Raw genomic sequence first — 12,781 nt, 5'->3', positions numbered from 1 at the left:
CACAGCAGTGACCTCTAGTGATCTTTACTTGACCCCCCCCCCCCCCCCAAACAACAGTGACCTCTACATTAGTTTGACTTTTCATTAATTGGGATCCTCACAATAGTGATCCCCATATTAATGACCCTCCCCACTAATGACATCTCACCTTTTTTTTTTAAAATTGTGTACCCAACTAAATTAGTAATTTAAAAATAGTTTAGAATTTCAACTAGCATTTTGCAGTAGTTTTTTTTTTTCTACTTACCAAGATGGGTTTCAAAGTTTAGGTGATTTCCCTTTCCTTAACTGTGTTATGGTTAAGTGTTACGGTTTTCTTGGTGCACTCCCCTTTGGTAATTGTCTTACAAACTGAAGTTCTTGTTTAAAAAGCCAAATTAACCCAGCGATTAAATGCTGTAGATTTATTTTATGTTGTTCTTGATAATTACGAAACATATGAAGTGTATACATTTATTTCTACCATGTTGTGGTCATTCCACAATCATCTAATCAATTTTTTTTTTGTTTTCTCTGAGAAATCTTGAAAAAAATCCACTAAATTTGAATGATAACAATGAAACTAAAAAAACTAATTTGGTTTATGAACTATGTACTTGTGCCATAAATGAATGTGTGAATTATACATTTTAAGTACTAAATCCCAAAAAAGTGATTAATATGATTGTGGAATTACTTTCATGGCTGAATTTTTTCTTCTGTTTTGGCAAAGAAAATTGCGTTGTGTCTTTTCTATACTGTATAAAAATTTTAAAAAACTTTAAAATAAGATCACTTTGGTTAAAAACTTCAAAAAGAAATGATGCGCAGATAATCAAAATATTTATCAAAATTCAGTAATCTTATAGAAGATAGAACACATTGGTTTTGAGACTACTTTTTCAAACAGGCCATAAAACTTCAGCCTTAACACCTGGCTATAAATAGGCCTATTAATGTTTTATTGTTTTATGATTATTATACATGTTGATTTGTGATTGTGATGATTTTGTTTTCTCAGCTGAAGCTATATGTTGCTTTCTGATGTGCCAAAAATTTATTTTACACTTCTTTGGTGTTGGGGTGAAACTTTGATTATAATATTGTAACATGTAAAAAAAAAAAATAATGAAAAAATTTGTGCACAAAGTAGACCTGCCAATTTGGCAAATTTAGGATAAAAAACTGTTCTGGTGCTTTTAATTTATTTAAATCAATTTGTAAAAAGATTTTTTTTAAAGATGTGCATAGCTTCTAGCATAGCAGCAGTAGATATCAGAAAAAGGAAAAAAAGCAATTTTTGTGTAAAAATTAAATTTATTACAACATTCTTTCTAGCAGAACTTTAAAAAAAAAGTAAATTTTTAATTAAAGAAAACATCAGTTAAATTTATTTTGATTAAGTTTCTTTCCATAGAGTCAAAAAATGTTATAGAGAAAAAAAATGAAGTGAAAATGTGCGACGGAGGGGTGATGGGTATACTCCCCTTTATGACCGTTTATTCTGGTCATTATTGTATAATTGGTGGAATCCTTGTCAATTCTGTACTTTCTTTTGTAAAAAAGGAGATCATTATAAAATCCATTATTGATCTTCCATTATGATTAGAAAGCCATAATTTAACTTGCAATATTTAAAAAATTATTTACCTATTTTGTATTTGTCATAAAGGGAAATTATTTTAAACTGTTATCTACCAAAAACATGGAGTAAATTTGAAGTTGTGTCCCTTGTAGTTTTACAACATTTTACACATTGATACTAGTTATCTCCCTTTGTAGATACCCAACAAGGAGCTATTTATAATGCTTATCAAATTGTCTCAAAGGACTATTTTAAATCTTATTTTTTAAAAAGGTTCAATTAAATAAAAAATCAGGGAGTCTGGGATTTTATACTGCTAAGGTGCGGTTCATAAATGTGACACAGTTTGAAGGCCCTGGATATTGTGATGATGTTACATTTTGAGGGGGATGGATGGAGTAAACAAGACTTGGCATTAATATTTTTTTTATTTATTAAAGATAAATATAATTTAACATGGTGGAAGTAGGGTGGGGTGGCTTTTTGTGGCAATAATTGACTTAAAAATTGCATATCATTTACCTCAGTGAATTTTTTTTTTCTTCTTACTAACCCTAAGTTCTGGTGATATTAGAGCTTTAACTTTAAATGACTTGAGTTGTTTTTATTTAATGCTTCATCAGTTGCTTATAGGATGTGTTTTTTATGGATCTCCCATATTAAATGTCTTTTTCCTTTATGCCCGGTGGCACAGAGAAATCTTGACACCACATGAAAGATAATGTTATTACCTATCATTAATTTTTGCTTACAATCTTTGTATTTTGATTTCTGTATTGCAACATTTGAAAGTTCTAAATAGCAGACTTGTGCTTTCAGTGAAAGCCATCAGGTAATAGTGTACATATCTTGAAGGTTAAAAAAAAAGATTCATAACTTAAAACACTCTAAATTTAAATCTTTACAATAAACTATCCCCCCCCCCCCCCCCACCTCATGTTTTGTTGTTAAAAAATATCAGTCCATGAAACCTGAGACAGTTCTTTTACATAATAAAATATGCTTGCCTATATTTGTAACTTCTTAGGATTATTGTTTTGTTGGTATTTTATGTAATTATTATAAGTTATGTGTGATACTTTTTCATTGATTGTACTACTATATTATGAAGTAAATGGATTAAACTTATTATTTTAAAATTACTCAGCTTTTGTCGTGCCATGTTACAAATAAATAAAATAATAAAAAAAAAACAATGTGCAATCCAGATCGCACAGTACGACAGCAAAGACAAGAGCAGGTTTCATGTTTTTAACTTTGCTTGATGGAAACACAATTGAAAAAAAACAACATCAGCGCACATGTTTACTTTGAAACACTTAAGTACATTTAGACGTTCTAGAATTTTGAAAGAAAACTTCATTCCTTTTTAAAAAAAAAAACAAAGATCTTGGAAGAAATTATTTTTATTTATATTGGCAAAACATATTTATACGAAAACTTAATTTAAGAAAAATATACATATATATATAAATGCATTTAATTTTTAAAAATTGACAAAAACATTCTTCACACTTGAAAAGTTACAATAAAAACTGCTATAGATAGTAGCTGTTTGGTCAAAACTTGCCATTGTGTATCTTATTAGGCCATGTGACAGATCAGCCATTGGTTGATTAAAAAAAATATGATTTTAAAAGATCAATCGCTAGCATATCAGTTCTAGAAAATATATTTGAATCAATTACTTGTATTTTAGTACTAAACTGCACATTTGCAGCTGCATCTCAAAGACCAACCAAAACTTAAAAAGACTTAGGTAAATTCCTATCATCTTGAATATCAGTAAACCAGTGTATATCTTAAAAAATGGCCATATCTATCATACACCAAGCCTTTAACAAATGTACAAGATAAACGACCTTCCAATAACAAAAGAAAACCACATTCCAATAAACATTAACTCCTAATCATAACACTTTTTTTGCACAAACCTACTAAAGATGTACCTATCAAATAACACCCTATCATATATCAAATAACACCCTATACATATATACAACACATACCTGTTGTACAAGCCTTTTATAACAAATACAACCTACTACACATTTACAAACCTTTTATACATGTAGCTATCAAACAGCATATTAAACTGAACACAACATTCCTCTCATATAAATCTTCTATAAATGTACCTATCAAATGACACCTGATACTGAACACATCAAAGACCTGTTGTATAAACCTTCTATAAATGTTCCTATCAAACATCACATTATACTGGCAGACCTCACCTCCCCCCAGGCTCCTCCTCTCTGCTGCTAAACACCTCCCAGTACTCCTGGTCAGGGGTGGTGCCAGGGAGGGGCTCACACCCTGCCAGCAGATCCTCAACATCCATTATAGTAAACTTGTGGGGGTCGTCATCAGGGGGTGGGGATTGCTGGAGGGAAAGTCATGAGGCAAATGTTAACAACAATCATTGAGAAAGAAACCAGTAGTGGTGGTAGTTTTGCATCGTCATCAGAGTTTCTTCCAAACATCTGGGAGAACAAAATGGAGTTTATATAGAAAATATATACTTTTTTGCAGTGTCCCCCCCCCCCCCCCGCAGAAAAAAGTCTGAAAGAAACACTGATCATCACAGAAGAGAGAAAGCAATATTTAAAACATTTGCAAATATTTTCAAACCAAATAGAACATATAATAATCGGGGACAGCATGGTCTGACCTAAAAGTCTTGAGTTAGATCTTGGGCTTGAGTCTGTAGGACATCCTTGAGTCCACCCAACTCTGATGGGTACCTGACTCATGGGAAATAAAGACCACTGGGCCTAGTGCTGGCAATACTACCCCCCCCCCCCCCCCCCCCCCCCCCCTATATGCAGAGGTAATTGAACTCTACTCCATCTGACCCATTTGTCTTGTGTACAAACGATAAAAAGATGATGCTGATGATATAATAATCACAAAACACTGCATACAATTTTTTAAAGTTAAGCAACAAACTATATGTAATGTCATATTGAAGTCATGTTTAACATTAAATTTAGTTGAATTTTTTCTATGTAAAAATATTTTTAGTTTTGTTTATTCCATGTATTAGACTTTAATATAGCACATTTGTTTTTAAATTTAAATAAGTTTACAAAAAATATTTTGACTTACAAAATTATGCTGAATTCTAAATTATCAAAGTAGTGTTTAGAATGTTTTAATATATAAACACATGTTCTCTTATCAAATATTTTCTATAAATAAACAGAAATAATTTCTTGTAGAAGCATAGAAAAAGATAATTTAATGATGTTTAAACAGGATATTGACTGGGTGGATTTTTATTTTTGTCCCTGCCCAGATCACATTAGCTTATTCATCAAGGCTATCTCTAGCAGGGGAAAGCTTCCAGCCAGGGGAGACAATCCAGCAGGGGAGATGATACAGACTACAAACAGTAATGGAGCCATCTTTCATCATGCACTTCCCCTCCTGTCTGCTCTTGGATTTATCAGAGTTCATTCCCTTACCCCCACAAAAAAAATGTACACAGCTTTTAGTTTAGTAGCAGTCCACTAGTAGGGTTCAGTGGGTTCACTGTACATTAAAGTCTCTTCCACCTAGTTAATTATGCCACGGGCAGCAACTCTTGTTTATTTTGGGATATTAAATTCCCTGTTTAGAAATAAACACAAAAGAGTCCCATTTTTCAAGAGCATGCCAGTTTATCTGTCCCTTATCTTTATTAAAGCATCATTTCTTGTCCTGTGTAAGGATAAAATCATTCTTGGTAATTCTATGAAAACTTGAGAGTTGTCTTTCCCTGTGGCTAATTGAGGTCTGCTTTCATTCAAAACAATTAACCCTTTCCTGCTGGCCAGACAGGCTGGTGTTTTCTCTATCATTTCTATGAGGTGAGACTACAGCATTTTGATTAATGAACCCTCCCCATTATTTAACAGGAAATACTGTAAAGTTCTCTTTTTTTTCTTTTGCAAAATAGGTGGGTTTAAAAGATAGTGGTAGTCTGTTGTCTTATAAAAGAAATAACTATACAAGGAGCATTCATATTTCTGATTTTAAAAATTATTTGGGCCTAAAGAATAAATAAAAAATAATTTCAGAATAAATCAATGTTTGTATGATGTGGGTTTAAAGGTGTAAGAACTTGGTCCATTTAGCAGGAAACAGTTATAATAATAATGAAATATTTACTACATAATGCACAAAAAAACCCAACAAAGTTTATTATCATAGTGTAAAACAATGCAGTATGGGTATACATTTTTAATATTTTACGTACTGGTGTAAAAATTACAAGGTTTTGAGTAGGCCTATACATTTTACAACTTTTACAGCATGCTTGTAAAACTTACAATACTTTCACTAGGCCTACAGGTATAAAGTTTTTAGGGTTTGTAGATCCAGTACAAAATTCATTACTTAAAGAAATGGTATAAAATGTTAAGGTTTACAGTACAAGTTTAAAATTTACTGGCTCTAGTCAGGTGACTGGCACTCAGGGGAGATAAGCATTGCCACTATTTTTGTTTTCATTTTTTGATCTAGGGTTAAGTAAAATTAACATTCTTTTAGGAAGAAGCCAGGGAACAAAATGAAGATAAATTTGTCTTTCCACAGGTCTGTCAAAAGGGTAGGGGTTTTGAAGGAGAGAGAATTGTAGCCAGGATAACAAGATCTCCTGACTCACACCTAACAAATACTTGATGTGAACGCTATCTTTACAGTTACACAGATATCTCCTTTATGTTTATTTAAAATATTTCTAAATGTAAATTTGAGTTTTTTCCCCCCCAGTTAAATGCAGATCTATTTATTGAAAATAAAAGTATTTTTAAAAAATTCTATATACTTTTAAATGACAGCATAGTTAAATGAGAATTATAATTAAGTATAGATCTATATAACAAATAATTTAGAAAATATAGATTTTATTTTTAAGCAATCATATTCCAAAAGCTTCTTTGTCTATTTTGTTGTTGCCAATCATTTAGTTTTAAATATAACTAGTATTGATGTCTATGGGAAGGTGTGGTCAAGCGTTACAGCATGTGACTGCTAACCTGACAGTATTGAGTTTAAATCCTGCTTCAAATCTGAAGAATATCCCTGAGTTCACCCAGCTCTGATAGGTACTTGACTAATATAACAGAGAGTAAAGGCTTCTGGGCATAGTAAAGACCATACTATCCCTTCATAAACAGAGATCACAGAAATGGGTGAACTCTACTTCACCTGCCATGTAGGCCAACAGGTTTGAAAAGATAACTTAACTTACTTTAAAAATCAAGACAGTAGTTACAGTTTTTTAAAATTAGATCACAAAGTGTTTTTCTAATTGATAAAAAAAAAAATTAAAGTGAAACTATCAATTGCTAATGGTCAGTTGCAAAGAGGGTAAAAAGATTTAAATAACCTTTTAAGACCTAGTAAGGGATATAGAGGAATTAAAACTGTTAGATATTTGCATGCAACCCCATCTTTTTCAGTTAATGCACATGACACATGGTGTATATAGGGTTAGCGTGACACAAGACAAATGGTGTATAAAGGGTTAGTTAGCGTGACACAAGACAAATGGTGTATAAAGGGTTAGCGTGACACAAGACAAATGGTGTATAAAGGGTTAGCTTGACACAAGACAAATGGTGTATAAAGGGTTAGCTTGACACAAGACAAATGGTGTATAAAGGGTTAGTTAGCGTGACACAAGACAAATGGTGTATAAAGGGTTAGCTTGACACAAGACAAATGGTGTATAAAGGGTTAGCTTGACACAAGACAAATGGTGTATAAAAGGTTAGTTAGCGTGACACAAGACAAATGGTGTATAAAGGGTTAGCTTGACACAAGACAAATGGTGTATAAAAGGTTAGTTAGCGTGACACAAGACAAATGGTGTATAAAAGGTTAGTTAGCGTGACACAAGACAAATGGTGTATAAAGGGTTATTGTGACAGAACTAGACAAATGGTGTATAAAGTGTTATTGTGACAGAACTAGACAAATGGTGTATAAAGGGTTATTGTGACAGAACTAGACAAATGATGTTTAAAGGAGTATTGTGATCAGCACTATGCCCATCCACCTTAGATTTCCTCTACATGAGTCAGGTACCCATCAGAGCTGGGTTGAGCAGGTACCATAGGATCAAATAAATTATCATAAAATTGCGCTTTAATATTATTGAAACTAAAATAATAATAATAAGCACAGTAAAATCAATGGAACAGACCTGTACTGTGTCTTGAAATGCAACAACAACACAATGATCCTCTATCATGGTCTCCTCAAACTTCCACTCTGGTGCTAATTCGTCGTCAATTTCAACGAGCGTGTCAGTTGTTACTACATCCGCCCTCAGTTCAGGTGTTTTAATTTTAAAATTGAGACGACTTACATCGAATCCTATTCCAGTTCCGATGGTTTTAACCAAACTTTCCTTCAGACACTGAAATTATTTTTTTATAGTATAAAAAAAAAATAGCAGTGACGATGAAATGTTAAGAATTTAAAATGCAGTTTGGTTATAATCATCACAAATATAATTTATAATTATAATTAAATTTATGATTAAAATAATGGCAGGCTTAAAATTGAACTAGAAAATTATGGATTGAGTTGAAATTCCCTGAAAAAAAATTACTTCAAATTATCTATTTCAGCTAACAAATAATATACCAAAGATAAAAGGGAAGATAACCTACCCAGAATCTGAAAAAAGTTTTTAACTGATCCATATCACCAGTCCTTTGGTTGACCTCTGTCCATTCTTCTTTGGTGAGCTGGGACTGCATGGTTGCGAAAAACTCTGACACTGGTTTGTTCCCTTAGAAGAAACCTAGCTCAATCACTCTATCAAGGTTCAAGTCAGAATTAAGTCATAACTCGTTGTTTCAACTGATCACATTATAAAGGTAAACAAAGCTAGTTTCAAAGCACTGATTTAGGTAAAACATTAGGTCTGTTTTATAGTACTGATTAGTTTAAAAAATTATTTTTTTTAATACGCACAAAGTCTGTATACAAATTCCTTAGGAGTATTTACATGAATAACCATAACAATAAAGTTTCTGTGGATATCAGTCTGAAATTTTGAGCCGTTTTTGTCATCCAGTCTTATGTTCCAAGAAATCACACAAGTGTTTTCACAACAGGAGGAGGAATGTTTAGAGACCACAGTGTTGTATACAGACTTTGTGTGCATCATCCAGACAAAGACTAACAGGGAGTAAAATGCACACCCAGCATTGTTTAAATGTACTCTTTACAATGTAAAGCTGGGGACCTGACAAAGGGGAAGATTATGGCTGATTCACATAGAGTAAAGAGGACCAAGTCAAGCAAAATACAATGTAAAGGGTGGCAACTAGCCTAGAGATTTCAGTAGTACTGTGTACAAAGTTTTCAGAAGTAAGGATTTATAAAATGTCTTTTTAAATAACAAACACTGATGTCTACAATGAGCTAAAACATCAATCACGAGCACATAAACTTACGAGGCCACTCCACTTTCATCACATCAATGCCTACTTGTTTACCCCTTTCAGCAGCAAAAACCACATAATCACCCTGATGTGATACGTTAAAACCAATATCACATCTTGGGGAGGAACGGTCTACAGTGCTGATCAAATATGGTTTGCCTTTATCCGTTCTGTCAAATCTGAGCATGCGGTAAGGAACATCGAGCATTTGTGATACTGCATAGCGCATGAGAAGACGACCAACCTATAGTGAATAAAAATGTTTTTAAAAATTAGATACTCTTAGAAATTTTGAACCATAAGTCTAATAATTTTAAAAAGCAGCTAAATGAAAATTTCAGTATTCATTTTAGAGAGGTTCAAACTCCACCAAATAATTATGTACACAAAAAATAAAATATTTTTTAAAAAGTACTATAGCAGACTTGGCATCCTTCTTGAAATAAAACTTTCCAATCCTGTCCTTTTCTTCAATCTGAACACACTGAGCAGCTAATTTCCATTGCTTCTGCGTGGGATTCCAACTGCGAGCTTTCACAGCTAACCTGATATGTTGTGACCTGAACATTTAATGTGGTCTAGGCTTGTGTTTAAGTTTTAAGGATAATCTTCATGGAATCTGAAAGCAGAGTAATAGTTTTTACCAACAAAAAATTGAATTTGTATGAAACAAAGGACAATTAAAATGTGTAAAAAAATGAAATTTTAATTAAAATACTTTTATATTTAGCCTGCACAATAATTTTTTTATAGTGAAAAATGAGTGAATTTTGTGTGCTTTTCCAAAAATCAAAACAGAAGTGTTTAGTCATTATTTAAAAGGGCAAAGTAATTGTTCAAAGCTTATGGTAAATGAGTAGCCTCTGTTTAGCTACTGCTTAAAATTCATATGTGTGTGCGTGTGATATAAGTGTGAATATATACATAAACTAAACTTCTGTAACTATTTTACTACTTAACTTAATAACTATATTGTTATTAATAAATAATTAAATTATAATATAAATAATAATAACAACCTTCAACAGAAAAAACCTGAATGATCTACATCCTCTAATTTTTAAAACTGTATAAAAATGAAAACTAAGTAATTTAATTTGGATCTATTCATTATCATCATCATCATGATGATCTTTGCCCTTTTTTACTCATGACCTTGGCATAAAAAAAGAGTAATTTAGATCAGCACTATGGCCAGCCACCTTAGTTTCCCTAGTGCAAGTCAGTAACAATTAGAGCTATGTGGACTCAGGGATGTCCAACACACTCAAGCTTGAGATTCTAATTCGACATCAATTACTACATTAGATCCATCTATATAAGAGTTTCACAAATTTGTCTGTGCATATATCTGACAAGAACACTCTGAGGTCACATGCAAATGAGGAAAATATCAAATCAAGTTAAAATAAAATAAAATTAAAAATTTGAAACCAAGAAAATATATACAAACATAATGATATCATTAATAATAAATAGTGCCAAAAATGTTACTGCTTAATAAACCTAATCTATTTCTCTATCATTATGGACATTAAGGGGTCATCCATAAATGACGTCACACTCGTAGGGGGGAGGGGGGGTCCGTAATTTTGTGACGATGTGTGATGAGGGGGAGGGGGGGGGGGGGGGGTTCAGATGTTGTGACGTCACATTTTTGCATTATAAAAAAGCAATGTTAGAAAACGAATTTTAGACGTTATTTCGCGTTTTAGATAACTGTTTTAATAAATTGTAATAGTTTAGACAAGATTTTGGAAAAATATCGATGTTTTAAAAAAATTCAACTGCAATTTTGAGGGGGGGTTGTAGGTTGAGGTGTGACGTCATTTTAGGGGGGGGGGGGGTCTGACTTTTTGTGACGATGTGTAACGGAGGGGAGGGGGGGGGGAGGTAAAAATCGTCCAAAAAAGCGTGACGTCATTTATGGATGACCCCTAAGTAGTAAGAGGCTAATTTTTAATTGGGTATATCAATCGATGTCTGGCAGGCAGAAGATGCAATATACAATGACCTAAATAGCTGTGCAATGGGCTCAAATTAAATACTATTAATAACTGTGTATATCATGTTAATCCCTGTCCCATCAAGACAACACATAAGTCTAAACAGCAAACATGTAGATGACCAGAAAAACCAGGTAACTGTAGACTGTAGTGTAGAGCTATGCACATCTTTTTCCAGATAGAATCAGCCAAATACATATTGAATATTGTAATCTCGTCTAGTCAGTCTAGTCTAGCTTTAATTTAAGTTATTGGCCTTGAGTCTCGGTCTACGTGAGGTAGGACTAGGGTTGGGATTCGGCCTAGGGCTTTGTTTAGCTGCAGTTTGGCATTGACGACATTAGATTTAAAATAGATAGCATATATTATTATTTTGATTGTTGTTGATTGTTGAGCAAGACATGACTCACTCTCATGACTGAGATGATACTGATTACTGATAGAATTCAGAAGACTCTGAGACTAGAGACTCTGACTGAGACTCTTCCTTCACTCACTCTTGGCCTGGCCTAGAACACAGAGATCTAGATCTAGTATTTAGCTACCTTATTATTAAAATGAAGTGCAACAAATTTTACACAATAATAACATTTATGATAGAAAATGTTCTACCAAAATAATTTTCCCATTCATCATTTAGACCTAGATTTAGACCTTTTAACTTTATTTGATCGAATACTTTGTTTACTATTTTGCTAAGGTCGCCGCCATGTTGCCGGGAGTATGCGTTGTTTTTACTTTCTCGTACAGGCACACGGAGGAAGAAGGCCAAAGGCTAAGGGGTCATCCATTTATTACTTCCTTACTTCCACGTCAACATATTGGATGAATTTAGCATCGATCGAAGTGTTCACATTTTAAAACAAACAGAACTCGTGTCGTTCACAAAAAAAAATGTGTTAGCCATGATCCATTGATTTCATAAAGCGACATCATGATTTTTAACTATTCCCTCCCCGGGCTCCCCCCCTTTCCGCAACATCACGCATCCGAGATAGCCTGGATCCAACATCTAAATTGACGTCACACCTGTTAACACCCCTCTAAAACTGTAATTTAAAAAAAAAAAAAAAAACCATTTTTTTCTCAGAAGTATTTTCTGAGCTCGATCGACGAGATTGGCAGATTTTAACAGTATTGCGTGAAACCTTTTGTCGTTATATATTTTGTCCATCAGATAATTTATCTTTGAGATAATTTGTCTTGAGATCATTTGTACGTGAGATATTTTGTTTGGGATATTTTGTCTGAGATCAGCACCACTATCACCCCTTCCCCAAACCAATTAGAATTTACATACAAAATATTTACTTTCACCATTGTCATCATATCCCACCTACTGGAAATTTAATCAGACCCCCAACCCCCCATGATACAATTTCAACGAACCCCCCCCCTCCATCCCCAATTTTCACTTGCACGTTCCACAAAGAGAAGCCTGAAAGAAACTATGATTATAAGACGAACAGGACTTCTTCCTCATATTTTGTTCCGGGTTGGGGGTGGGGCGACGTCACTAGTTCGTGTCACGCGTTGCGGCAACGTTGCACCGTCACCAACGATGTAATAATAATAATAATAATAATAATAATAATAATAATATTACTAATACGAATACGAATACGATACGAATACGAATACGAATACGAAGACTAATACTAATACTAATACTAATACTAATACTAATACTAATACTAATACTAATACTAATACTAATACTAATACTAATACTAATAACACTAACACTAACCCTAACCCTAACC

General features: G+C 33.2%; 1 protein-coding gene across 5 annotated transcripts; it reads right to left on the bottom strand.

The window, feature by feature from the left end:
• Positions 1–2,984: 2,984 nt before the first annotated feature.
• On the bottom strand, positions 2,985–11,749 carry LOC131950376 (L-aminoadipate-semialdehyde dehydrogenase-phosphopantetheinyl transferase). 5 transcript variants are annotated; one of them, XM_059312483.1, is made up of 6 exons: positions 11,707–11,749; positions 9,428–9,631; positions 9,025–9,256; positions 8,233–8,354; positions 7,761–7,976; positions 2,985–3,950 (listed from the first exon to the last, which is right to left on the bottom strand). In XM_059312483.1, the coding sequence occupies exons 2-6, from the start codon at positions 9,578–9,580 to the stop codon at positions 3,798–3,800; spliced, it is 876 nt and encodes a 291-aa protein (XP_059168466.1). In that variant the 5' UTR covers positions 9,581–9,631; positions 11,707–11,749; the 3' UTR covers positions 2,985–3,797. The 5 variants fall into 5 exon arrangements, with proteins under 5 accessions (XP_059168466.1, XP_059168463.1, XP_059168465.1 ...); XM_059312480.1 differs by having other exon boundaries at positions 11,631–11,725; XM_059312482.1 differs by lacking the exon at positions 11,707–11,749 and adding an exon at positions 11,564–11,665.
• Positions 11,750–12,781: the final 1,032 nt, after the last annotated feature.

The sequence above is a fragment of the Physella acuta genome, unplaced genomic scaffold, assembly GCF_028476545.2.
Source record: "Physella acuta isolate Inbredline_101_S28 unplaced genomic scaffold, ASM2847654v3 ptg000758l, whole genome shotgun sequence".
Classification (NCBI taxonomy): Eukaryota; Metazoa; Mollusca; class Gastropoda; family Physidae; genus Physella; species Physella acuta.
Note: the sequence above shows the minus strand (reverse complement) of the source record. Positions and strands in the feature narration are given on the sequence as shown.

Excerpts from the sequence above, each read along its gene's own strand:
- LOC131950376 (XM_059312483.1), bottom strand. The coding sequence starts at position 9,580 with ATGTTCAGGTCACAACATATCAGGTTAGCTGTGAAAGCTCGCAGTTGG. Across the intron at positions 9,257-9,427 it reads AGGATGCCAAGTCTGCTATA|GTTGGTCGTCTTCTCATGCG; the intron begins GTACTTTTTAAA and ends TATTCACTATAG. Across the intron at positions 7,977-8,232 it reads AAACTTTTTTCAGATTCTGG|TGTCTGAAGGAAAGTTTGGT; the intron begins GTAGGTTATCTT and ends AAATAATTTCAG.